General features: G+C 33.8%; 2 protein-coding genes across 2 annotated transcripts in view; one reads left to right on the forward strand and one right to left on the reverse strand.

Annotated features, from left to right (window-relative positions):
• Positions 1 to 280: 280 nt before the first annotated feature.
• Positions 281 to 27734, reverse strand: part of LOC132721137 (structural maintenance of chromosomes flexible hinge domain-containing protein 1-like) — an 87098-nt gene continuing 59644 nt past the window's right edge. Inside the window, exons 38-49 of the mRNA XM_060705392.1 lie at positions 26935 to 27090; positions 25687 to 25819; positions 16460 to 16579; positions 15131 to 15216; positions 14329 to 14451; positions 13812 to 13913; positions 13007 to 13095; positions 11981 to 12087; positions 9291 to 9361; positions 8375 to 8546; positions 7701 to 7859; positions 281 to 7313 (exon numbers count right to left, since the gene is read on the reverse strand). Coding sequence (XP_060561375.1) covers positions 7084 to 7313; positions 7701 to 7859; positions 8375 to 8546; positions 9291 to 9361; positions 11981 to 12087; positions 13007 to 13095; positions 13812 to 13913; positions 14329 to 14451; positions 15131 to 15216; positions 16460 to 16579; positions 25687 to 25819; positions 26935 to 27090 — 1548 coding nt within the window. The 3' untranslated portion in view covers positions 281 to 7083. The remainder of the gene's footprint in view (positions 7314 to 7700; positions 7860 to 8374; positions 8547 to 9290; positions 9362 to 11980; positions 12088 to 13006; positions 13096 to 13811; positions 13914 to 14328; positions 14452 to 15130; positions 15217 to 16459; positions 16580 to 25686; positions 25820 to 26934; positions 27091 to 27734) is intronic.
• Positions 18226 to 25297, forward strand: LOC132721139 (protein flightless-1 homolog). The gene is made up of 5 exons (XM_060705394.1): positions 18226 to 20742; positions 21253 to 21466; positions 23136 to 23261; positions 23865 to 24013; positions 24335 to 25297. The coding sequence occupies exons 1-5, from the start codon at positions 18929 to 18931 to the stop codon at positions 24432 to 24434; spliced, it is 2403 nt and encodes an 800-aa protein (XP_060561377.1). The 5' UTR covers positions 18226 to 18928; the 3' UTR covers positions 24435 to 25297.

A 27734-nucleotide genomic window follows, 5' to 3' on the forward strand; every position in this document is an offset into this window, starting at 1 on the left:
TTTTTTCTATAAATTCACGATTTATTTTCATCTTGTGGCATGAAAATTACCATATTTCACTCGTGGCTACCGCCACTCATAAAATATTTATTTTCATACCACTCGATGAAAATAAATCATGTATTCATAGAAAAAACTTGAATATCCTCTAAATCTTGCTTGTTTCAAGTAAACAAAAAAAATAGCCAGTTATCACTGTAATTCTCAATGTTAATGTATAGAGGATATTCAAGTTTTGTCTATAAATACATGATTTATTTTCATAAAGAAGATACATTAGGAAATAAAAAAGTTATTTAAAAATTATAAAGAAGTTATTTAAAAAAAGACAACATTTTTTTTTCATAAAAATTCTAAGTTCAAGGGAGGTAATACTGATAATTTTTGTGCTAGAGTTGTAGACCTTGTCACATACATGTATGATGTGGTTGATGACCAGAAACTTATATTTAAAGTTTGAAGTAAACACCTTAAGAAATAAAGAACTTATGGTGAAAAAGCTGAAAAACCAGAAATCTTGAAATTCAGGCTATTTGTTGCCATAGCAACCAGAATTTTCAACATAGGAAGAAAAGACAAAGATGTGCATAATCTCCAGACTGCCATCTACCCATATTTCAAGTTTCATAAAAATATGTTCAGTACTTTTTGAGTTATCACTGGATCCAGTTTATGTGTTAAATTTGCCATATTTTCAGACTATTTGTTGCCATAGCAACCAGAATATTCATCATAGGAAGAAAAGAAAAAGATGTGCATAATCTCCCGACTGCCATCTACCCATATTTCAAGTTTCACAAAAATATTTTCAGTACTTTTTGAGTTATCACTGGATCCAGTTTATGTGTTAAATTTGCCATATTTTCAGACTATTTGTTGCCATAGCAACCAGAATTTTCTACATAGGAACAAAAGAAAAAGACGTGCATAATCTCCATACTGCCATCTATCCATATATCAAGTTTCATAAAAATATTTTCAGTACTTTTTGCGAAATCGCGGGATCCAGTTTTGTGGACGAACAGACTGACAGACAGACAGACGGACGGACAGTCGGACGGAGGGTAAACCTAAAGTCCCCTCCGGTTAAACCGGTAGGGGACTAATAACCACCTATTATGGGCAGCAACTAAATTCAAGAGTCTTATACTGTTGTAGCCTTCTTAATAAAATGAAATAACATTGTGATTGTGAACATTCTAATAAGATAATGACATTAAAACAGAAATTAAATTATGTTCCATTTGAAGAAAAGGGGCATAACTCTCAAATACTGATCTCTTAGTTATGTCCCTTATCTCTGAGACAATGCCTAATTAAGAATGTATTTTTCTAATATCAACATTTTTCTTTGAATCAGGCAAGCTAAAAACGATTATCTTTTTTGTTGTTCTTCTTCTTTGTTTTTTTCTTTTTTAAAGTGAATTGGGTACAGAATTGAAGACCTGTAACACCATGAATAGTCATGTTGTTAGAATAAAGTATCATACAAGATAAACAATGAAATAATTATACATGGATGTTGTTGGACACAATCCTATTAAACATATCTATCTACATGTAAAGCAGAAAATACATTTTATAGAACCAGATATTATTTTTCATCATATAAATGTTCAAACACATTTACTAACAATTTGCCAACAATTTTTTTTTTCAAGAAATATTTTTATAAGAATATCTATATGACATATTTCTATTGTTTAGATCAATATTTGAATTATTTATGGAAAATGTGTCTTTCGTAGGCCAATCCACTTTAAAGCTAAAACAATCATCTACTGTAAAATCATTATTATTCATGGGGCACTAATTTTCGTGGTTTTGTGGGTAGGTCAATCCACGAATTTAAGATTTGACGAAATTTTATCACAACAAATACTTCTTGCCATGTCTCTATTCTATACATTACAAACATGCATCGGCGCTTTTCTGACGATTTTTATGTAATGAACGCCCAGAGGCAAGGATTAAATTTAATGACAAGCACTGTGTGATACGTAAAGATATGTACATGTGGTAAGTAAAATGCCCAGTGATTAAGTGTAAGATTACTTTGCATTAGGTTATTTATTTTATTTTTTTTAAAAGAAATTGAAAATCCACGAATTTAAGAACCCATGAAAATGCCCGTTTTGATAAAACCACGAAATTTCATGCCCACGAATATAAGTGAATTCGCAGTAATTGGCAAGATTTTGAGTTGATCAATTAGTAGATGTAGATAATAACAAAAAATTTATTTCCGATGGAATTGTATTTCCAGTTAAGTCGTAAGTCAATATTAAGCCCTGATTAAGTTAATATGCAGATTTTATGCTATGCAGATTTTATGATATTCATAAAGGGACATAACTCCCCAGGAGCTACCATTGAAGAGAAATATCCGGTTTTTGAAAATGGTTTTACAGACTCAAAATATAACAAATTTTGAATCTATACATTTGATATAGTCAATTATGTAAGGCTATGTAACTAATGTATACAAATTTTTTCTCTCTCCAAAAAAACCCAAAAAAAACAAGAAATATTTTTTGGCAAACTCGTCGTATTCTATACATGTATAAACTGATTAGATTCAAATTTTTAAAGATTTCTCATTGTCAATATATATATAATGATTATTTTATATATATACAAAGATAAATCATAAATCATTATTTCCATGACAGAGATCTAACAAAGTACAAAATTTTGACTAATAGCTATGAACAATACACAACACATAACAACACCTAGGTTTTATTTATTAGTTCCTGACTGATTTTGTGCCATGGACTGTTTCAAGTTTTAAAATAATAATACCCCACTTATTATTAAAACAGATATCATCATCAATATATTGATGCTAACCAGCAAAAAAGATGAGATTCCGTCCAAAAATTCTGAACCTATTTCTTGGAAAACATAGCGGGCCTCAGTTTGAAGATACAAGAAAAAAAATTTGCAGTGAAATATAAACAGTTCAAAATAGTAAAACACACCAAATCAATAAAAAATAAAAATAAAGACAACTGTATCATACAGATGACATCACTGAACTGTAAGTTGGTTTGTTAACAAATTTAGATTTTTTTTTAATCTCTGAGAAAATAAGTGGTAGTTTTAACAACTTTGAAGTTTATTTTTTTCTAACCCCTTAAAATCGATAATAAATGAAATCCTAAACCATGCTTATTTAGTATAGTGCAGAACTGTCCATTGTTCTTATGACATTTTTTTTTTAAATACAAAAAATAGACCTACCAATTAACCTTTTCCTTCATATAGACATGTTTTGACACCTTTTTGTTCCCCCCTTCCACCCCTCCCACCTTTTGAGGCCTCAAACAGTGAAAAAGTGGCCTATTTAGGCCCGAACACTGTTTTTCGTTTGAGAAATGTTGTTAAAAAAATTGACCACTTTCTTGGCGCCGCCCCCTATCAAAATGTTACATCAGGGGTTGACAGAAGGGGGATGTGCCCCCTTCTGTTAGGGGGGGGGGGTTTGAAGGGGGGCGGTAGTCACCCTCATCGCCAAGAAAGTTTTGGAATCAGTTTTGATGGAAAAAAACAATGCATAATAGTGATTTTTGGCAATTTTGAGACGTCCCCCCATTGCCATGGTCACAGGAAATTTGCAATTGAACAAGCTGTTACAAAAATTATGGTCTAGTCAACATTTGTGCCAAGTTTCATCAGTATTGAAGCATTTTTCATAATTTCATAGCAGTTTGAACTTGTTACAGGAGGCTTTTCAATGAAAACGGCCATATTTCGCAATATGCTCATGGGGTAAAAGGTTAACAAATTTGGTCTGGCCAGGTTTATACCAGTAGCACTCCAGGTCACTATTGCATTTTTCATAAGACTAAACCCATCTTAAACTTATAACTGTTGCTAGTTGACTAAAGGAATTTCGATGTTCAGGGAGGAAGAACTGAAAAGCACCTTGTTTGGGAAATAGAGTTTTTCACACATTTATATGTTGTGTTTTGATTGTTGACACTTGTGACATCACGAGGCGGCATTCACTTAAAACACAAACACTTGACAGGTTAAAGTGGTTGTTCAATGAAAAGATTGATCTCAATTAGCTGACTAATTAGCAGTCGCTGGTGGCGTTGAGCTAAAGTCACTTAATACACTAAAGATATAGAGGGAAAATGATCTGGGGGAATTTACAGTGGTCGTATAAGACAAAAGTCGCTTAATACACGTGGTCTCATGGGCAAGTTGGACTGAACAAGACAACTAAAAAAAAACACCCTGACATTTTTCATCTTCATCAGTATCCGAGCCATTTATACAAGGTCTGTGAAATTATACATATAGATACATATATCTCTTATTAAGAATAATGAATGTTTGCAAAATATTAAAGCCCATCTTGTTCAATGTGTGTTTAGAAATCTAATAACTATGATACAATCAATACAAAATTACAAAATATACCAAGCCAGTAGAGCCTCTTTTCTTCTTTTGCTTTGTCATTTTTTTTCTGCCAAAAATTGTTATTCAATTTATCTTATTTCCTATGTTCAAGTGACATTATGCCAGATATAAGTGTAAATGGTGGGTGTACAGGTCTAAGTCACAGTAACTTAGGATTTATTCAATTTTACAGTCTAGTTTATGTGTATATTCAATAACCCATGTGACTCATAGAAAATTAATATATAAATATCCATCAGAATGTATCTTAAATGTTCAATTGATAAAAATAGTGGGGTAGTCTTTTCATATTGTAGGCAGTTGTTATATTTTATCCTTACCATTTTTCATTATCAATTACTGGTGAATGATTCTTATAACAGTAATCTTATTAAATATACTGGCATGCGAGCAATTCCCGTACAGAAGCAGTACCTGTATTTTTCGTTTAATCGCTTGATTTTTACTTGCTTTCTTTACAAATTGATATTACTTGCTTTCTTTACAAATTGATATCAAATCAAGCAGATGTATGAACGAGACAGAAATAAATGTCAGTTGGGCAATATGTATAAAAAGTTTTTAATCATGTTCACCTATGGGTTGTCAAAACGCCACATTGTAAATGTTGGGGGATTCTGTCCTTGCCTGCATGCGCCATAATACTTATATATGAGGCCTGCTAAAGGGTTTTCCACTAATACCACCTGAGTACAGATAAGTGGGCAATGCGATGAAAACTTGTTAACCCTTTACTTTATATAGACGTGTTTTGACGGCTTTTCGACCCCCCACCTTTTTGAGGCCTCAAACAGTGAAAAATTACCCTTTTTAGGCGCCAAACACTTTTTTTTCGTTTGGGAAATTTTGCTATAAAAAAAGTGACCACTTTTGGCGCCGCCCCCTATCAGAAAGGTTCATCAGGAGGTTGCCAAAAGGGGGATGTGCCCCATTCTGTTTAGGGGCTTTGAAAGGGGGCAGTAGTCCCCCTTATCGCCAAGAAAATTTTGGACTTATAAGAGGGTCTAAAAATGACCCCAAGTCGATCATAAGGTAATGTGTAACCAACCCTGAAAAGCCTTTGACTCTATCTCAATCCATTGAGAAGTTGCAGCATTTTGAATTCAGTTTTGATGGAAAAAAATCAACGCAAAATAGTGATTTTTTGCAATTTTGAGATGTCCCCTCATTGCCATGGTAACACGAAATTTAAGACTGAGCATGTCGTTACAAAGGCAACAGTCCAGTCAAAATTTGTGCCAAGTTTGATTAGTATTGAAGCATTTTTATAGTTTCATAGCAGTTTGAACTTGTAACAGGAGGCTATTCAATGAAAACGGCCATTTTTCACAATATGCTCATGAGGGAAAGGGTGAAATTATCAGAATTTACCTGTATTACTATATTAAATAATTTTATGACTTTAATGAGTAGAATACCATGCATACAAGCATGCCATTGCATGTGAATGCGTTGGGGTAACGGTACCAGGTAATACATACCAGCGCTAAGTCTTCTCTCTACATCCTGAATTACATCTACCGGTATTTACCTCTGGAAAAATGGTCTCTCCAACAATTATAAATGAAAAATAGGTCTGATATAGCAACATTGTATAATTATAATGGGTAATATTTTATGTACGGGAACTACTTCTCTTCATACAAAATAGTGTTATTCTATGTATAGAACATAATGAAATTTCCATAATTTGTATGACCAGCTGAATATTGATGTGTAACAATCAATTTTTTAATGAGTGAACATAATAAAAAATAATTTTTCAGTGACTACAATTTTTGTACGGGAACTGCTCGCATGCAGTATAGCCAATTAAGTTCAACTCGAAACCGAAAAAAAAAAAAAAATGAACATAATGTCACTTCAAAATGGTAATAACAAGGTCATGTGATAAACTCCTCAATATGATCTATTTTCTATCATCCTTTTGCCATTAATATACCTACTTCATGAGTAGAATTTTTACATTTTCTCATCACAAGCTATACACAAAAACGATAAAGATATTGTCTTTCTTCGCGGAAGAACGTTGTTCAAATTTGTGTCACTATTTTACTAAAAAAATATTTACAATAAGCCTTGTCCAAATGTTAGCTAATGACAGAAGAAAAAAACTAGCACAGAACATATGGATTTCTTGAACACATTGGTAACAAAATTTAATCTCATGACGTTATAAAGAGACTTTCTTTTCTCTTCTAAAGATGAGAACTTTGGTGAAGAATGGTCAAACCTGAAATTAAAAATATTCACTTTTTCTATCATACCGATAGAAATGTTCACTTTTTTTTATCCTTACTGCAAAAATGTTCACTTTTCATCATAACTGTAAAAATATTTGTATTTTCTATCCTGACTGCAAAAATGTTCACTTTTCATACTGACTGCAAAAATATTCACTTTTCAATCCTGACTGTAAAAATATTTGTATTTTCTATCCTTACTGTAAAAATATTCAATTTTTCTATCCGGACTGTAAAAATGTTCAAATTTCAATCCTGACAGTAAAAATATTCACATTTTCCATCCTGACTGTAAGATGTTCATTTTTTTTCTGACTTCAAAAATGTTCACTTTTTTTATCCTGGCGATAAAAATGTTCACTTTTTCATCCTGACGATAAAAATTGTCCTCTGGTAAGGGAACATTTCAAGACTTTTTCAGACGCTTTCTACCATCATTATCTGCTGTGGGCGTCATTGCTGCGATTCTGCGACTAGTGCGAGTTGGAGTCAGAATGCTGTTGTTGCCGTTGACCTCTGTCATCGCTGGTGATGCACGCATTCTCTTACTGGCCGGACCTCCATCCTCGTCTCGTTCCGGTGTTCTCTTTGATAATCTTGAAACTGATAAATCTCTCAGAGGTGTGGCAGTTACACCTGAAATGGTTATAATGCGGTATTATGCAAGAACAGTTAAATGAAAGATGATAGGCTGCTCTCTTTAAAGTAAAGAAACAAGGCAGTAGGAGATGCTTAAAGGAACTCCATTTTGGTACAAAAGCCTAAAAACATCAAATTTCTTATATATATCAGCTGGGGCATTAAAATTTAAGAAACACAAGTGGTCAAAACCACCTCACCTGCTGGAGCTGAGATGCCTACACTTACCTCTGATGATCACGCAGGGTTAAACAGTGCCTCAACCTTTAAAGGCAAACCCTCAGCCACAAGGGGAGTTTTCAGTTCTAAATTGAACACTGATCATGATGGAACAAACTCTTAAGAAAACAACCACATTATAATCATAAACATGAAATAAATTACCAAGTTTTTTCTCAAGATCTTTTAGTTGTTTCTCAACTTCACGACACTCCTCGTACTTAGCCTGCATCTCCGGTGCTCTTATTGTTTCCATTTGTTCTTTAAGTTCAGTTTCAGCTGTCTTATGGGCAACAAGTGCAGATTTTAAATTCTGAAGAACATCTGTTAAAGAAAAAATAAAATAAAATGCTTGCATGTGTAAAAAGCTGCAGCATCCCCCTTTGATACTAATAGCTCACCATGAACCTTCCGTTCTGGTGAGCTAATAAATGCCCTATATAGGCCTCACATTGTTTTTTCGTTTCAGAAATGTTGTTTAAAAAAAGTGATCGCTTTTCGGTGCCTCTTTATTCATTGAGAAGTTGCAGCACTTTGACATCAGTTTTGATGGAAACTGGATTATAGTGATTTTTAGGTAATTTTGAGGAAACAGGAATTTAAGATTGAGCATGCTGTTACAAAGGCTATGGTCCAGTCAAGATTCATGCCAAGTTTTATCAGTACTGAAGCATTTTTAATAGTTTAATAGCAGTTTGCACTTGTAACAGGAGGCTTTTTAATGAAAACAGCCATTTATTGCAATATGCTCATTCCGGAAAAGGTTAAGGTGTAACAACTGCGGAGGTATGACCAAAAATGCATTAAAATTGTTGTAAAATCTGGAAAAACAAACAAACCTATATTTGAACAAAACTGATGGTAAGTGTCAGGTACAGGGGCACCAAAAACTGCTCCACGGAGTTTCTCTACAGGTGGTGCTTTGTTCATTAACCCTCCAAACTTTCCGTTACTTCGTATTCTATCTCCTTCCCTGGTAAGAATTGTTGGGCAGTTTGTGTACTTTACAAGCTGAAGGAAAATAGACAAAATAAAATGATAACAATCCAGACCAAAAAAAACAAAAAAAAAAACTTAATTTTTTATGAACAGTCCAAGTATACATTTGGGTTATATGGACAGAACAGTTTTAACTACGTAGGTAATACAGATGAGACTTTTTTCACAAATAGGCTACGCAATAAACTGATGAAATATTGACTTGTTGCATTGGATTGCTCATTTGGATTTAAGTTCTACTAAAACTAAAAGGGTCATATGGCAACAATCCCAGCTATACTGGTGCTACTTTTAACATAACTTAAGGCATTAACATAAAATTGAACTTACAACAGAAAATATGCAAATGACAATAAAAATGTTCAACCTGATCTAGATTTAAACACTACCATAAAATTCCTAAACTGATTTGAATTAAAAGCATTTAAACACTTCATTTTTATGTCATATTGCACAATAAAAAGTGGTAATCCTGGCAATAAACAGTCAGCAAATGATCTAGAAGTTAAAGGTTGCTCAAAGCAGCTTATCAATATTGCACTTGAATCATACAGATAAGAAAAGTTGATAAAATACTGACCTTTACCAAATACAATTTCAAGCAGTCTTAAAACAAACCACTGTTTAATTTATAATAGTACAAGTATGAAATGTAAACAGTATTCACTAAAAGATTTTGTTCCCAAATTTCAAATTGTATACTATTTTAGAGAAGTATGGCATAAATAAAGAAGTTTACATGAAATATTTATTTACCTCTCGTCTGTACTCATTTGCCTGATCAAGTGTGTCAATCCATAATGTGTCTCCGAGTAACATGGAAAACACTAGAAAACAATTTAAGATTATTATGTTAGATCTTTCCTGCTGGAATATGTGAATATGTGTTATGAATAAATTATGACCTGTTTTGAATTTTCTACAGTTCATTCAAAGATATCAAAATACAAATATTGAGCTACCAACAATATATAGCCTGACTCAGCAGGGGGGGGGGGGGGGGGGGAGGGTGCAAAGGCTAAAGACATTTGGTTCCAGCAAATAATAGGTAAACTGCCTGAAAGGGAAAAGCCTTACTACACACTTTAGATTGATCCATTGATACAATTACAATGTAATTTAAGAGCTATGGTTCTAGTACACTTCTGCACTTCCTCTTGTTGTGCTTCACCATTGTATGAAGTTATATTAAATTCCAACAACTAGTTTTCACGTTACGCACTGGATAAGAACAAGAGCACCGCTAGGCGGAGCATTATATGCCCGAAAATGATTTTTTTCTAGTAAAGATGAAGCATTTGTAAGACATGGGAGTAAAATAAAGTATTACCTCCTTCAAATAACAATCCTCCTTTGAAGTTTCAATATTGTGGTCCAAATGGAACTTTAAGTTATGCCCCAGAAACTGTTTTCGATTCTAAGGTAAGTGACCTTGACCTTTGACCTTGTGACCCCAAAATCATTAGGGGTTTTCTACCCAATATGGACAATCATACTATGAAGTTTAAACACAGTAGGCCAAATGATACTTAAGTTATGTTCCGAAAACTGTTTTCAGTTTTAAGGTAATAGTGACCTTCACCTTGTGACCCCAAAATCAATAGGGGTCTTCTACCCAATATGGACAATCATCCTATGAAGTTTGAATATTGTGGTCTAAATGGAACTTAAGTTATGCTCAAGAAACTGTTTTCAATTTCTAAGTAATAGTGACCTTGACCTTTGACCTTGTGACCCCAAAATCAATAGGGGTCTTCTACCCAATATGGACAATCATCCTATGAAGTTTGAACACTGTGGGCCAAATAGAACTTAAGTTATGCTCCGGAAACTGTTTTCAGTTCTAAGGTAATAGTGACCTTGAGCTTTGACCTTGTGACCCCAAAATCAATAGGGGTCTTCTACCCAATATGGACAATCATCCTATGAAGTTTGAACACTGTGGGCCAAATGGAACTTAAGTTATGCTCCGGAAACTGTTTTCAGTTTTTAGGTCATAGTGACCTTTGACCTTGTGACCCCAAAATCAATAGGGGTTTTCTACCCAATATGGACAATCATCCTATGAAGTTTGAACACTGTGGGCCAAATGGAACTTAAGTTATGCTCCGGAAACTGTTTTCAGTTTTTAGATCATAGTGACCTTGACCTTTGACCCCAAAATCAATAGGGGTCTTCTACCCAATATGGACAATCATCCTATGAAGTTTGAACACTGTAGGCCAAATGGAACTTAAGTTATGCTCCGGAAACTGTTTTCAGTTTTAAGGTCATAGTGACCTTGACCTTTGACCCTATGACCCCAAAATCAATAGGGGTCTTCTACCCAGTATGGACAATCATCCTATGAAGTTTGAATATTGTGGGCCAAATGGAACTTAAGTTATGCTCCGGAAACCAAATTGCTAACGGACGGACGGACAGACGGACGCCAGGGGGTATAACATAATATGTCCGAAATTCTTTCGGGCATATAAAAAGTAATGAAGGGCTCTCATGAATGAACTCTATAAAACCTTTAGATAGTTATGGTTCTTGTGCAATGTACTTCCTCATTTGTGCTTGACCATTGTATGTCCATCTGGTAGTTTTCAAGTTATGCTCCGGACAAGGAAAGGTAACAAAGAGCAATAATTCTATAATAAGTCAAGATGGAGTTATGATTCTTGTGCACTGCACTTTCTCTCAATGTGCTTGACCATTGTATGAAGTTGTATTGAATTCCAACTGTTAGTCTTCAAGTTATGCTCAGGACAAGGAAAATGCAACAGACCGCTGGACCGGCCGACCGACCACTAGGTGACTCCTATATACCTGTATAGAAATTGAGCGGACAGAATGCTGGTCACATTGCACCAACACATTAAAGGTCATATGACGACTTTCAAGCTTTACTGGTGGAGGAAGACATCAAGTGCCCCACTGTGTGTTATTTCAGGCACAACCAGGCACATGAGTAAACCCCTGACGTTCCATATGCTAGCTGGATAGCTTTCTCACATATAAGAATCCTAAGAGGCTTGTCTGGCTTGAACCTATAGCAATGAGAGGCAAGTGGTCTGAAGTCAATGACCCACACAAAGTTATCTTGATCATTGTTTCATACAAGTCCTGATGGTAAGTTTATGTAATTACTTACAGGAGTAACATACAATTATGTTTATATGCTACGAACATGGGATTACAGAATGCTTTATGTTTTCTACCAATTTAACATTAAAGGCCAATAAAGCCTCAAAAGCCTTTTATTTCTGATGTCCTTTTACAGGTTCTATTAAGTGACTCATTGGCCACATATTTGAGCCATTGCTTCCTTTGCATTTTGACAATAAGTACAGTTAAAGTGAAATCCAATTTGCATTTACAATAATGTAGGTCACTATTTAAAAGTCCCTAAAAATATTATTCTGTATGTACAATGTAAGTCAACTGTAACTAAAACAGACCTGTTCTGCATTTGTCTTCATTCTGCCAGAATGCCAAGAGATTCCTTGCAAACATCAGATTCCCTGCAGGTCTCCAGTTTGGTTTATATTTAATATGTGGTAATGGTCTGAAATAAAGAAAATACATGATATCTGCAACACACAAGGCCTATATAGAGATTGGGGAACAAATTGTGTAAGCCTTATTATATTGAATGGGGTATATATATAGGTCTATAATCATCACGGATAGCACTTGGTGGATCAATTGGTAACTTAACAGCATCTACATAAAGGTATTTACTCCAAAACAAAATGTTCTGTTTGAAAGAAAAAAAAAACACTTTTTTTGATTTTCAAGTTCACTTGTATAAACAAGGGCAACAAATGTGGTGTTTTTAGGTGTGTTTTTTTTTAACGTAATCTGTTATCGATGCTAAGATAAAAGCTGCATCCCTTCAAAAATATTGCTTTCAGAATTATGCCCCTTGTCTAAAAACTGCACCTTGTCATGTTTAGCAAGTATTCCAAATTTCACATTATATTTGAATTACGGGCTGCATTAAAGTTTGGCACAATGACAATAACGCCACCTTAGCAAAATATTTTGAATTGAAACATGAGCTGAAAAAAAACCATTCATTTAAACTTGCCAGAATACTTTCTACTATGTGAAACCCAATTTTTCTCATTTTAAACTTTTGTTCACACATAAAAGGGGCTTTACTCAGTTACTTAGTCCAGACGGTTTGATTATGACATTAAAGAAATAATAGCCCATCAGCAAGATGTAGCAGGATCAGGGTTTAGTGTTTGCCTTTGAGTTAGCTAGGTAGTTATAAGGGGACTTTCTAGTTTTATTCGTGATAGAAGACCACAGTTGATATTTAAGGCACAAGCAGGCTCCTGGGTTGAACCACTGATGTTCCTTCCCTATGCTAGCTGAATAGCTTCCTCCTCACAAAAAGAATTCAATGTCCCTGGCAGGATTCAAACCCACAGCATATTTCACCTATTTATATATAATTTAAGTGTAACTTTACTCACTTGTTCCACTCTGTAAGACTTTTCTTGAATATAGAATCAAGTGGAAGCACCTGCTGCCGGCCGCTAGTCTGATTGTAGATCTCTTTTGCCTAAAACGATCATTTGTTCAAACAATATAACAAAGTTTCCCCAAGTCTTAATAGAATAAAAATTGTTGATATACAATGTCAATCTTCTTATATCTCTGTGAGAGGTCTTCCGTTAAAGCTATATTTAATGACTTTGTTATATTCTAAAGTGTGAAAAGTGAAGCATAAACTGTAAACAGTTAATTTTCCTAAAATCTGTCCAGTCAGTGTATCTATGCAAGTGGTAGGAAAAACGCATAATTAAAACTCTCAGAAGAGCTTGCTAAAATGACAGACTTTAAAAACTAGAAATGTGTCATCATGCCACGGATGCCCCCGCATGCAGCCAAAATTTCAGATGGTGCAATAAATATTTTTTTCATTTTAAGTTCAAAGCCCTTAAAAATTTTCAATGTTAACATAAACCATTTTCATACAATGTTCAAGGCACTGAAATTATTCAGTCTTAACCTTTTAAAAATAGCATATTGCATATTTGTAGCCAAAATAATGGCTAAATGTATGAGTGCTGAAACTGAAAGTTCAAAATTTTTCCAACATTCAGGAAAATCATTGAACCACGACCAAAATTAAACTTAAACTGCTTATTCCTAAGATGTATCTATATTATTTTCAAAGTGAAAGGGACATAACTCTGCCAAAAAATCATCAAACCATGACCAAAATTTTTGCCATTTCCTTTGAAAAACAAAAATTCAAATTAAGACTGGACATACCTTTTTGGTTGACATGGTTACAACACAATCCATGTCAGATGACATATGCCAGGATAAAACACGTGCAGCATCATCATCTGCTATGTGTGCTAAATGTCCTATCTTAAAAAAAGAATATTGTTATATAAGCATTTATCTATAACATATGTTTGCTTTTATTGAATTTTAAGTCACACTAACACACTCTAAAGGTCAATTGTTGACATTCTAGCTTTACTGGTGGAGGAAGTACCCCGTTTTGTAAAGCGCAAACGGCAAAAGGACGCATAGGAGTAACCTTATATAAGCTGGCACAGCATCACATGAAAGAATCCAAAATCCCTGACAAGATTAAAGCACACAGCAGTAAGGGGAGTGATTTGAAGTGGGCAACATTAAGTTAACATAGTAATGAGAGCCACTTATGATGTACGAAACTATGAAGCAATAATTGTGATTCCCATTTGATGCTAAGAGAAATGGCAAGTAAATGTTTTAAGAAGCGTAGTAGTTTAAAGAAATAATGACTTTTACTAACCTTTCCAAGAACCTCTGGATCATTTGCCATAATCTTTGGAAGCGCACATACCCGTCTCTTCCGGTTTAACTCTTGGTCTTTTCTCTCGTTAAAGTCCTTTATTAATTTCTCCACTGACTCGACCTGAAACAAATATTAACCATGCAAAAAAAACAAACAGTGACAATGATGACTATGCTGCAGTTATCATAATAACTCGACTTTTTCTTGGAATCAGAAGACCTAAATGTAAATATATATAATTATAATACTTGATTTATATATGTATTGTCAATATTTGTAAGATTATATAAATATATTTCTGATAAGCTTTGGATTAAATCAGTGACAGCCATACAAATCTTGCCATTTGAAGGGTTTTCAGAAATCAAGAAGCCAACAAGTATAGTCTTGTCTGGTCAGTCCATACATGATTTCACCTTGACCTGACTCAAAACAGGTGGCAATAGCCTGCAGGGCATTTACACCCTATCACCAGAGGTCACTATGGGACCCCATTCCAAATCAAAAATACTGTTTTTTTCCCCGATTTCAACAAAATATTCCAAATTAAGACTAAATAAATCAAACTTATGAGAAAAGTTAAACTGTTCTGAAAGAAACAGGTTATAAGATCATTTACATCAATAAAACCTTAATGCTTTGAATAAAGTTTTTTTTTTCAAAACTTTTTTCTCTCAAAATTTTTCTGAAAAGTGCCTGAAATGATGCAAATATTTTTTTGCAACATACTTAAGGGACTTTTTAAAGGCCCTGGTCTGTTACCATAGCAATTAGTTCTAAACTCTTCACAATGACTTACTGAGGTGAGAGAGGTAACTGAAATCTTCTGTTTTCTGAGTTCGTCTCGTATCTTAGACTCCTCACTTTTAGCTTCCTTTACTGAGACTGAAACAACACACAAATTATTCAAATAAAACATTCATCTTATTTTCATTTAGGCAAATTTTTTTTTTCAAGTCCATATACAATAAGCTGCATATAAACTCTGATTTAAGTATTGTTGGAGTTATGTAGATTGTTTCATTGTTCCATTGGTAACTTATAATCTCATCTTGAAAAAAGAAATAAAGAAAAATATTATTAACAGCTTTAATCTCATCTCCTTATGTACATAATTGTATTGGCCTTATTAAACAAGCAATTATCATAGTATTGCAAGCAATCCATAAGTCCCCTACCGGTTAGAACCCCAGCAACATTCTGATGGGCCATTGGCCATTCAATTTTACCAGTGAATCAATGACATGAATGAACTTAAATCTTTTGATTTCTAAGTTTGTCTATATCACAGTAATGTGTTAAGTTTAATCCCTGCCTAGTAAGGAAATTATGTTTATACAACCTTGTCATATTATTACGATGTGGGATTTTAAAGTAAATCCTATAAGGAATGAAGAAGTTGGAGTGAAAAATACCAATTTCTCGAAAAAAATCTAAGTTCAAGGTGGACATAATTCTGGAAATAGTCTTGCTAGAGTATTTAACCTTCTCAAAAATGTTGAGTGATAATAAGAATATATATATGAAGTTTGAAGTAAACACCTAAAGAAATAAAGAACTTATAGTGAAAAAACTGAAAAATTTAAATCAGAAATCTTGAAATTCAGGCTATTTGTTGCCATAGCAACAAGAATTTTCAACATAGGAAGAAAAGAAAAAGATGTGCATAATTTCCAGACTGCCATCTACCCATTTTTCAAGTTTCATAAAAATATTTTCAGTACTTTTTGAGTTATCACTGGATCCAGTTTATGTGTTAAATTTGCCATATTTTCAGACTATTTGTTGCCATAGCAACCAGAATTTTCAACATAGGAAGAAAAAAAAAGACATGCATAATCTCCATACTACGATCTATCCCTATATCAAGTTTCATAAAAATATTTTCAGTACTTTTTGCGTTATCGCGGGATCCAGTTTTGCTGACGGACGGACTGACAGACGAACAGACAGACATACAGACGGACGGAGGGTAAACCTAAAGTCCCCTCCGGTTAAACCGGTAGGGGACTAATAAGCTTATTTTACTGATAAAGAGATTCAATCTAGTCATCACAAATCACTGACTTCTCTACCAAAGGTGGTAAGCCAAGACTACCCCCTAAATCTGCTTAATCTGTAAACTTACTCTTTAATTCTTCAATGAGCTGCTCTGTGGTTTCAAACAATGATTTATATGTTCTGATGGCATTCTGTAGATTGTCCCGTTCTTTTGATAATTCTGCCATTTCTGACTGCTTCTTTGCATCTGTAAAAAAATCATGTATATATAATAGCATAAAATATAAATATAAATATTAGCATAAAATATAAATATTTATTACATGCTTTTCGGTGGTTTATAGAAATATATCAGTGATATAAAAACTGGTAATTTCACTGTTTGAAACAGTGAAATTACCACTTTGATAATTTCACTGTTTTGAATTTAAGCCCCTTACGTTGTTTCACTGAAATACCAGCGTGCACAGAACTGGGTACCAACTTAATGACGTGGCGTCGTAATTGACGTCACGTTGTATTATTATTTGGCGCGCTTTTCATTCAGTATTAGGTTTAATGTCTTTTTAAAACGTTTCTTTGCATATAATAAAAAGAAAATTTGTTTAGTTTAGTGTAAGATCAAAATATATTTCACCTTGTGAACACCAAAAGTTCATATTTCACTCGTGGCTGCGCCACTCGTGAACTACACCTTTTGGTGCTCACTCGGTGAAATATATTCCGATCTTACACTGAACTAAACAAATATCCTCTATATATAATAACATTAAATACCAATATATAAAGTATAGAGTAATAGATGAAAATAAACAATTTGTTAGCCAATTTTTTCATCACTAGATATGTTTTAGGTATCTTGTTTTTGAGGGAAGTTCTGGGGAAAATTGTGAGTGGGTTGATTGAAATGCATTATCTTGCATGTGTGTGTTGTGGGGGGGGGAATAAGTATCAACTAAGGATTACGATAAAATCATGATAAATTAAGAGAATATAAATCTTATATATATGTAACATGTATATTTATAATGTGTTTGAAACAGGATTAACAAAAGATCTTATCTGGAAATTTGCAAACATTGATTTGTTGTAACTGTTAAAGTTTGTTGGTACCCTGGGACTGATGTATCCCTATTCTGACCATTAATTTGAATAACAATAGATTTAACCACAAACACTGACATGTGCTCTTTTGTTAATAAATATGTTGTGGTGAATTCTTATTGTATCCACTAATCTGATAACTAGAATTAGACAAGTCAGGGATCTATCCATTAAGATGGAGAAAAACATACATTTACGAGTTCCAGAGTACCTCTATTTTCCAGATGATTATCAAAAGGTCAATAAGCCTATACTAGTACAATAGGATTATAAGAGCACATTGGCGAATCATTTAAAAATCTGTTCAACCCTCTCTGGTTTTAATTTACTGGCCATTAATTAATTAGGCTTTAAACATCATCACTTTAGAGTGACAAAAATCCCAATTGCTTTTTCATGCATCACTGCAATGTAGGGATTCATTAAAACTTCATTACCAAAATGTCTTTCATAATTCATCTACTGACAAGAATCAATCAATTCTATGGTGGTAATTACATTAGGAACAAAACCACTAAATCTGAGCCATAATGGTTTAAGTAAAAATCAATATAGTGGTACCATACCACAGTACAGCAATGATAAAAGTGATCTTCATTAATAATTCACATAAAGAATACCTCCTTTCTAATTCATTATTGACTTATTCTGTCTTACCTCATGAAAGAAAGGTAAAACACCAATTGACCATATATATCCTAATAAGACATTCAGATTATTCAAATTTTGAAAGAGAGAAAGAAGAGTATACATATTGGGAGATGTGGCAGGAATTTAAACAAATTTTTACCAGAATTTCATTGGTGAATCACTAACTTCATATAACCTTATTGCAACATCAGCGATTCACTGTCCTACTTATAGCTTTATTATAAAAACAATTATTCTACTTATTATATACAGTCAGATACCTTAATTACCTTTTAAAGTGCACTTATTATAATAAATACAGTAACTTTAAAAGAAACAGAAATCTGCATCCAAGATTCCTATTATTGTGGTCCAATTAACCTATTCAATATATTGAACCATTCAAGTCAATTACGGCCAACTGTGATGATACAAGGAGTATAAACCTCCCTAATTGGTCCATAAATACTACACACAAAACTGTGTTAAAATTTTCTCAGCAGAGTAAAGAGTTATACTTGAAATAAGTATAGGAAATTTTTTATTGATTATAACCTCATTGGATTATACAGTGTAATTAAGTACTTAAAGAAAACATTGGATGTATTTTATTACGACATGTAATATTTTTCAGGGCATCATAAATAATGACAAAATAATTAACATTGTTATTATATGGCTACAAATGGCACTAATTGTGACAAAGATTTTTTTTTAGAGTAACAGTAACATGTGTATAGGAATCCGAGACAGCTGATGAAATAGCTGTAAAATTTATTTCTTTTATAAGTCTTTTGTAGATTTTGGATTAAAAAACAGACAGACAACAACCACAACAACTGGAGGAGCAGCTAAAACCTAGATGGCACTTTCTACATTAAAGAGCTCTGGATACCGGACATGGTCCACAAGAGCATTTCCTATTCCTGATGACCCTCGGTATGACCTTACATACACATCACATGACAAATCACATGGTACAACAAGGTCAAAGGGTACAATAAAGTCACAGAGTACAAAAAGGTCACAGAGTACACAGTTACGTCTGCATCTCACTACAAATTCCCAAGGACTGGTTCAGCTGGATTTATCCCATAGAGATCTTCAGTTAATGCCGATTGAAATTTTTCTGTTCTCCAGACTGGAAGTGTTGAAATTATCGCAAAACTATTTCCGAGAAATTCCTTTGGCAATTTCAAGGTTACGGAGCCTGAAATTTTTGCACTTGGAAGAAAATAGTCTCAGCTTCTTACCTGAAACACTGAGCAATTGTCTGAACATTCTCGAAATAAACCTGACAAAAAACAAACTTGCTGCACTGCCAACAAACATTGGAATGTTAAAGAAACTTCGTGTATTGAGACTAGGTCAGAATGAGTTTGAATGTTTACCACATGAAATTGGACAGCTTGAAAACTTGAGATATTTAGACGTTCAAGGAAACACACTCTGGTATTTGCCTTTTTCAATTGCAAAGATGCATAAGCTGAAGTATCTGAACTTGTCAAACAACAGATTTGAGCACCTCCCTTTACCAGTGTGCAAGATAACATCTCTTAAGACCTTGACCTTGCGTGGGAACAATTTAATGAACCTCTTGCCGGACTTTGATTGCTTGCAGCAACTACAAGAGTTAAATTTGGCACATAACAACTTTGAGATTATCCCTCAATCTATTTTTAGACTAAAACATCTCCAGTACTTAAATCTCAATGGAAATATGCTGGAAACTATACCAAATGCGTTAACGACATTGAAATCATTGAAAGTACTACATCTCCATGACAACAGAATAAAATTCATTCCTGATGATTTTCAAAACTTGCAATATCTAAATGTAGCCAACAATCAGCTTTACAATTTCTCTGTGGTCAACATAAAGAATTTGAAACTTTTAAATGCCAACAGTAACTATCTTGAGAATATTCCCATGGGCCTGTATTCCCTCTCCAAAATTCAAAGTGTGCGCCTCAACACCAATCAGATTAGGTACATATCAACAGACATCGCAAACCTAAAAAAGTTACGCACCTTGGACATTGGCAACAACATGCTTGTGAATATTCCTCAGGTTCTGCAACAGCTTACAAGACTCGACTATTTTAATGTCAAGGGAAACAAGATACAAGAAAGAATTGCCCTTCACAATGGTGAAATCACTGCACCAATAGACTTCTACAAAAAACGGCGAATGTTTGAAGCCAAAAGGCATACAATGGATTCAGGAAGGAGGTACAAGTCCATTAAAAGCCAAAGGTCAAGATCAAGGTCAAGGTCAGGTAACTTTGAGCAAACCACAATGTCCAAGTCATCTACAATACCAACAACCCAGAACAACTCTCACAAAATGTGGGATTCAGCTGATCTTTTAGAAAATGGTTTCACAGAGCGCCACCTTGAGACAAACGCTAGCTCTGCCTACTTAAACCATAAACCTCCCACATATAGCGAACACAGTCATGGTTACCATGATGCCAGCGTTACGGAATACAGTTACAGGTCATCTGGACATGTTACAGCACATGAGGCCGCCCTACTGACAGATAGTGATGATGTATCAGCAATTACAAGAGCAGACTACAAGTTGCTAGGGATATGTAACCAAGTAGAAATGCTTCTAAATAAACAGTTACTACATCCTGTCCTGTCCTTGAAAGGTCATGATATGGGCAAAAGGTAAATTTCTCTTCATGTTACTGTGTTACTGACACCTTTTCCACTTTTGAAAATTTGCTCACATTTCAAGCATGGTTCAATGTCAATATCAAGTTCAAGCCTGTAAGAGGAGGAAAAAAAATTGTGTATGATTTTTTATTTTCAGAACAAGTAATGAGAAAAAGTTTTTTTTCTTCACAAAAAACAAAATTAAATTGCAAATGACCAATCTGTTTCTTAATAAGTTAAGTAATCATCTCCAATAAAGTTGCTCAATAAAAAGATTGTTCACAATAAACTGACTAATCAGTGGTGAGTGCTCGCTTAGAGCAAAAGTAAATTAAACATTACAGATGAGTAAATGATCAAGGTGAATTTAAAGCCATTGCTACAGACAAAAGTTGATTAATGTCTCATAGGCAAGTTAGACTGTAAATATGAAAAAACCTTAAAACTTTAATGCCGGGGCTAAGAATTGCATAAAAATCAGTAACTTTTATTTAACTGATGAATTTTATGTCATCATTTTAGTTTCTCTGAGAAATCTATAGTTAAGACAGCCAGTGGTTTATGGAGGATGAGTGAGGAGAGAGACGAGAATGTATCACCGGGTCTCGTTGTCATGACAACAGAAACATTTACTGTTACACCGCAAGGTGGTTGGTTAACTTCGTCACATGACAACAACATCAGCATCTTTCTCCCGCCAAAAGCCGTGTCCACTCTCATCCAGACACAAATGAAAGTAAGTTTTCTGGTACCTTCCTGTGGAATTTATATTAACCCCTACCTTGCTAAATATATCCAATTTTCAATCTGGACATCATCATGTATTGTTTTATGGGAAAATTTCAATATATGTACGGACTCAATACCTATAAGCATAATCAGATGGCAGAACTTGGTCTGCAATGGTATTTATAATTGCCACCAGCAGGCTAATGGTTTATTGTAAGAAATATTTTTCACAAAGTATAACATATGACCAAGTATATATGGTTGAATGTTTATTTAACGTGATTCACTTACAATTCTTGCTTATATAAACTGAGTCACTTGAAAATGGGTTTTATTGCAAACAATCAGATTTTAACAAATAAAATAATACACATTTTCTTTCGTTGATAAACTCAGTAATTAATTCATAAATTTGAAGCAGCTAAGTAATAGATAGTCACAGATAATGCAAAAAAAATCTGTAAGTTTGCCCAATGAAGAAAAGTACAGTAACATTATAAACATCCAGTAAAATAAAACCACAACTGCAAGTATAAATTTGTTTGTGGAGACTGTAAAAGAATTACTTTATATTTCATTGCAATGCTGTTGTTACTTTAAATTGGACACATCCAATACTGCGGGGCGTCTGTGGCCGAGTGGTTAAGGTCGCTGACTTCAAACCACTAGCCCCTCACCGCTGTGGGTTCGAATCCCGACAGGGACTTTGGATTCTTTCATGTGAGGAAGCTATCCAGCTAGCTTACGGACGTCGATGGTTCTACTCAGGTGCCCGTTCGTGCCTGAAATAATGCACGGAAGGGCACCTGAGGTCTTCCTCCACCAGTAAAGCTTGAACGTTGCGATATGACCTATACTGTGTCGATGTGACGTAAAACCCAAAAACAAAACAAAAACATCCAATACTGTTTGGAAGCCTACATTAAATCTTCATTAAAATACATTTAAATATTTGTTTTATATCTAATTTCAACTTCAATTGTTTGTTATCATAGAAAATTCAAAGGCAATACAAGAGTGATGTCATGACTTTTTAGTGGAAAAAAAACACTGCAAAAATGCAAATGGGGAGTAAATTATGCTATTATGCCAACTATGATGGTGGTGTCGGAAGTTTTCACCCCGGATCAGAGCTATAAGCCACTATGAATTTACCAGAGCACAGTTCAGCCACCGCATTGTTCCTGGGCATACTGTCAAGCAGTTTACCAGTACTAGTTGCCTTCACTTTCGCTAACTGGATGACTTTTATGCCAGCTATGTTTTATCAGAGAGTAATATATATGTAACTTAATAATGTAAGCCGTGTTTATGGCTGAGTGGTTATGGTTTTTACTAAGAAGTACTTGCCCCCACTTCTGTGGGTTTGAATCAAGCAAAGACTTTGAATTCTTTCATGGGAGGCTGTGAGGGTTCTACTCAGGTGCACACTAGTGCATTTAAAAAATGCACAGAGAGTCACCTGATGTCTTCCTCCTCACATAATGCTGGACAGTTGCCTTATAACCATTATACAGGTGTGACATAAAACACCTCTCAACTATATACAGGTTTGCTACCACTATAATAGTACGTATACAATACATCTTTTATGCAAATTTCGTCAAAATTCATATGCACAACTTTTTATACCTTTCCTTGGTAACTTTAATTAGTTTCTTTATTATATCTCACAGATACTGAAAATACAACCTGAGAGGCTTTTGAAACTGAGACAAAGCAGTAGAATGGTGAGCAACATCATAGCCCTTGGTCCCATTGTATACCTGAAAAACCTTGACAGTGGAGACTTCAACCATCAGGTATGTACAGAATTGAAATGTTCTTTTCTCTGTCCAATATGATCAGGGAAAAAATCTACCTTGAACTTATCGCAGTCACGTTAAAGGGTTTTTACTGAGGTGTTTTGATATGAGGGGACTGGAAAAAAATGTTGTGAGGTTAATGTACCATATGACATAGGTCTAGACCAATAAGCGCTGTCTGTAAGACAATACGCTTGACCACTGTACGTGCTTGACAGTAAGAAAAGGATAATAACTTTGTAAAAATGTAACTTATCTGACCTGTGCCAATCAAATAAGATAATTTCAGAGAACATAATTACTTAGGTTTAGACTAATGTATGAAGTTTCAACCTTTTCCTTTAGGTACTTTTGGAGATTCCTATTAGGACACTAAAATTTAACCAAAATGAGATGGCAACTCACACCAGGGTGATAATAATAGCTTTCAAGATTCTTTAAATTGTCAAGCTAAAAATCATCTTTCAACATGACCGCCCAACAGAGATTTATAAATCACAGAATATTTAATGAAGCATGTTTTCATCTTGAATAAAAATATACATGCAACATTAAAACAAACTTTAAAACTAATGTATATATTTCTGATTGGCTGGTTAGGTCACCATTACAATACCTTCCCCAAAGAGTGAGACACGTGGCCATCTACATCTCCTTACCATCAAGGAAGACAACTCTTGCACACCTTGTACTAGTGGATTCCAACACAAAAATGGTTATGTTGTTCTAAGAGCATGGAACCTAGCTGGGTTAGTATTACAGATGCATTGGGTTTTTCATATTTTTCATATTTTTACATCTTGTTATGATGAAATTAACCATTAACCCGTTGGGGCATGTTACAGCATCTTTAAATAGACTTTGCTAGCCTATATATTTGTAATTGTCTACTTTCGGGATATCAAGATGAAAATTTTAAGTTAGTCAACTACCAGTATCAACTTTAGTCAGACTGCATAAGTCTTTAATTACTTTTTTCTGAATCTATTTCACATGACACTTATATTTCAGAAAATAAGTTCCTATCTATTTCTCTGACCATTTAATTTCACATAACACTTATATTTCAGAAAAGCTGCAATAATCACAAGGGCAAAGTGTAAATATAAAGCCTGCAAGTCCATGGAGAGCCTGCTTAATCAATTAACAGGTCAAAGTTCACTGCATTGATTGAACAGTGCATTGAGAAGATTTAATATCTTGTGGGAAAATCAGGACATACATGTTTATTTGTAAATATAATTTGTGTGTAAAACAGCACTAACTTGCCAATGATATTTTATAATTTATTAAAATTCATAAGCATAGTTAATGATTTGATGATTTTGCTGAGTATGGGTGAAAAATTAATACATGTTTTCTTTTAAATATTTGTTTTTATTTTCTTTCTTTTTTATATTTACTAAGTAAACAAGGAAAGGATGCAGAACAACTATAGTTAATTTAAGCATGTATATTTAAAGGGTATAAAGCTATATATTATGAAATACTTTTTAAAGACTAACTGACAATAAAATTATATTGTTTTCATAATCTTATGGTCAATTCATGCAAGAGTTGTATCATAGAATGTCTCTATTATTTAACATTCATGAATATTGTACACAAACAGAATCAAATGTTCCAGAAAAAAATATTATTTTGCTATTTTAAGGAAGGTTTTATTGACTTAACAATGACTTCATGTATGCATATTCAGGATACATATGAATATTGGTATGTACTTGGATTACACCCCAGACTCTCCAAGCATGTGTATTGTGTTCTTCTATGTTTTTGAAGTTTAGAAGTTAGTCTGTTGGTTTTTTCTGGATATTATGCCAATTTTAACACATTATTTTTTTGTCACATCATGGCAGTCCATTCATCTACAGGTTTCCTCAGATAACTAACAAGTTACTACTTATTTCTCCGCAAGTGACAGACAAATATTCCCATATGATTTCAGAAATCAGGTGTGACTGACAAATGACCAATAAACTTGATTTCAGAGATCAATTGTCGCCCAAAGATTAATCCCACCACTTCTGGATTACAAAGAAGTTAGATCTTTGGCATATAATCTATAGAGTATAAAAAGCCCCAAAATTATATAAAAAAACTTGCTACTGTTGTTTGTTAAGTTGGGTTTTAAGCCACACTGTTACCCGAAAGGTCATATTGCAACTTTCCAGCTTTACCGGTTGAGGTAGACCTTAGGTTCCCCTCTTTGCATTATTACAGGCACGAGAAAGCAGTTGTGTAGAACCACTGACGTTCGGAAAGCTAGCTTTACAATTTTGTCACAGGAACCAATCGAGAGTCCATGTAGGGATCAAACCCACAGGGGTGAGAGGGTGAGTGATTTGAAGTCAACGGCCTTAATCACCCAAACTTCATGGCCCAGCTCCTTGCCATTGAAGAAGTAAAGATTTAAACTTACCATCATAGAACAGGAAAGGTATAATGTATGGCTGAATGTTGCTGGATTTAGGTACATTAGTACAGTTGACGGTACACTTTAGTTGATACTCTGTGCCATCTTTACCCGGACTGTTCTCTTGAAGTGCAATGTTCTACAAATATACATGTTCAAAACTATTTGTTTTCACAAATTTTTACAGGGTTATATAACCAAATATATAAACCAATGTTTGCATATATATAACCAAAGCTTCCAGGATTAGGAATATTTCAATCAACCAATTTATTACTAATAGTCAGAAATATAGAAAATCCAAACATATTTTAAAATTGGTATCAGTCAAAAGTGCTATGGTTAAATGGTTTACGAATATCCATCCAGTGTTTTTTTCCTCTTCTTTGGGAATGGTGCCGGTACCAGACTGATTGGGAAAAAATGCGTTATTTTGACTTTTTTAATTTTTTCAGCTATAAATAAGATTAGTCATCATGAATATAGATAGCTAACAGCTTCCACTGTCCAGGGAGAACTATTTAGTGGTGATTTATATGAATATGTTGGATTTAAATGATTTCAGAGAAATCACTTGGCCTTGTGGTTATTTTGAACAGCCATTTTGGGAATTTAAACATTGGAAATTGGGAATTTTAATGACTATTTTCTATTGGGAACAGTATCGTTTTAGGGTAGTAGTTATATAAAGAAAAAAACACTGCCATCTGATTATATTTTTAAAATCTGATAACCAATATTAATTTCATTTTGTATAGCATCAAGGGGAAATACTCTTTTAACCTTAAAGGGGGGCAATCTTACACTCTCCTATAATAAGTCTAGGTTAAATGTATGCCTATGAAAAGTGTAGAATTAAATTTACATTAAGTTAACTACTAAACAAAGTATAAAAAGACGATAAAAGCTGATGAAATATCTTTGAACCAGATCACATAAAAGGCAGTTGAATAGTCATAACTGTGATAATTTTTGTGACAGACAATTAGAAAAAAAGGACAAACAAAACAAAAAATTAACAAATGTGTTATGCAAATCCTCCCTTGAAAGCAATGTTTCCTAAAAACTTTCATCAAAATTCAGGAATGGTTAGAAAAAAGTAGTGTTTGGCACTAAAGAAGAACTAAAGTGCCTTAAGTGAAAGGGCCATGAATCTTAGAAAATCACAAAATAGTCTGAACAAAATTTAGAGATAGGAAGGTGGCTAAACAAATGATAACCAATTTTCAAGAAAAGAATGTGTAAATCATTTACCTGTATAAAACTTGTACCACCAGCAAGTGTCACAGAAATAGTGCTATTTTTAGCTGAATTATTAAAGACAGGTAACTCTTTCTCTCCTGTAGCACTTGCTATCTCTAGTACTATAGCACCATTCATACCCTTTGTTACATGATTCTTGTATTTATCCTTGATTAAAAATCAATAAAACAAAATATGTTATGAAAAATTGCAAAACATATTACAATTAAATCAAATCATTTGACATGATACAAAATGTATATGATGATGGAAATGCTTCATACAGTAGACCATATATAGCTATTATTAAAAACCATGGTCATTATTAACAATAATAAACATTTTTCTTTTGCATTTAGGTTTTACATTGCACCACCAACATTCTGTAAGCTAGCTGGATAGCTTCCTCCTTTGAAAGAATTCTAAGTCCAGTGTGAGCTTCCTCGTATAAAAGAATTCTAAGTCCCTTGAGAGATTTGAACCCACATCTTTTAAGGGACAAGAGGTTGGAAGCAAACACTTAAAGATCAGGATCCCATATAAACAAACATGACAGTTGTCATAATGATATTTTCTCCAATAATGACATTACAGTGAAAAACACCCTCTTAAACACCAATAAATATATCAAAACTATCTATTACAAAAACTGTAAAAAACAAGGCAAAAGTGGCTTGAAATTGTTAACAACTATTACTTAATGTAAGTCAATATTTTTACTACCGTATGTTCCATAATTATCTAAATAGTATGCTTAAACATCCTTTTATTATAACAAGCATCTTGTATGGTCTAAATGGATTATCCAATAT

This window comes from Ruditapes philippinarum, unplaced genomic scaffold (assembly GCF_026571515.1).
Source record: "Ruditapes philippinarum isolate M1 unplaced genomic scaffold, ASM2657151v2 ctg1065_1_1_1_1, whole genome shotgun sequence".
Classification (NCBI taxonomy): domain Eukaryota; kingdom Metazoa; phylum Mollusca; class Bivalvia; order Venerida; family Veneridae; genus Ruditapes; species Ruditapes philippinarum.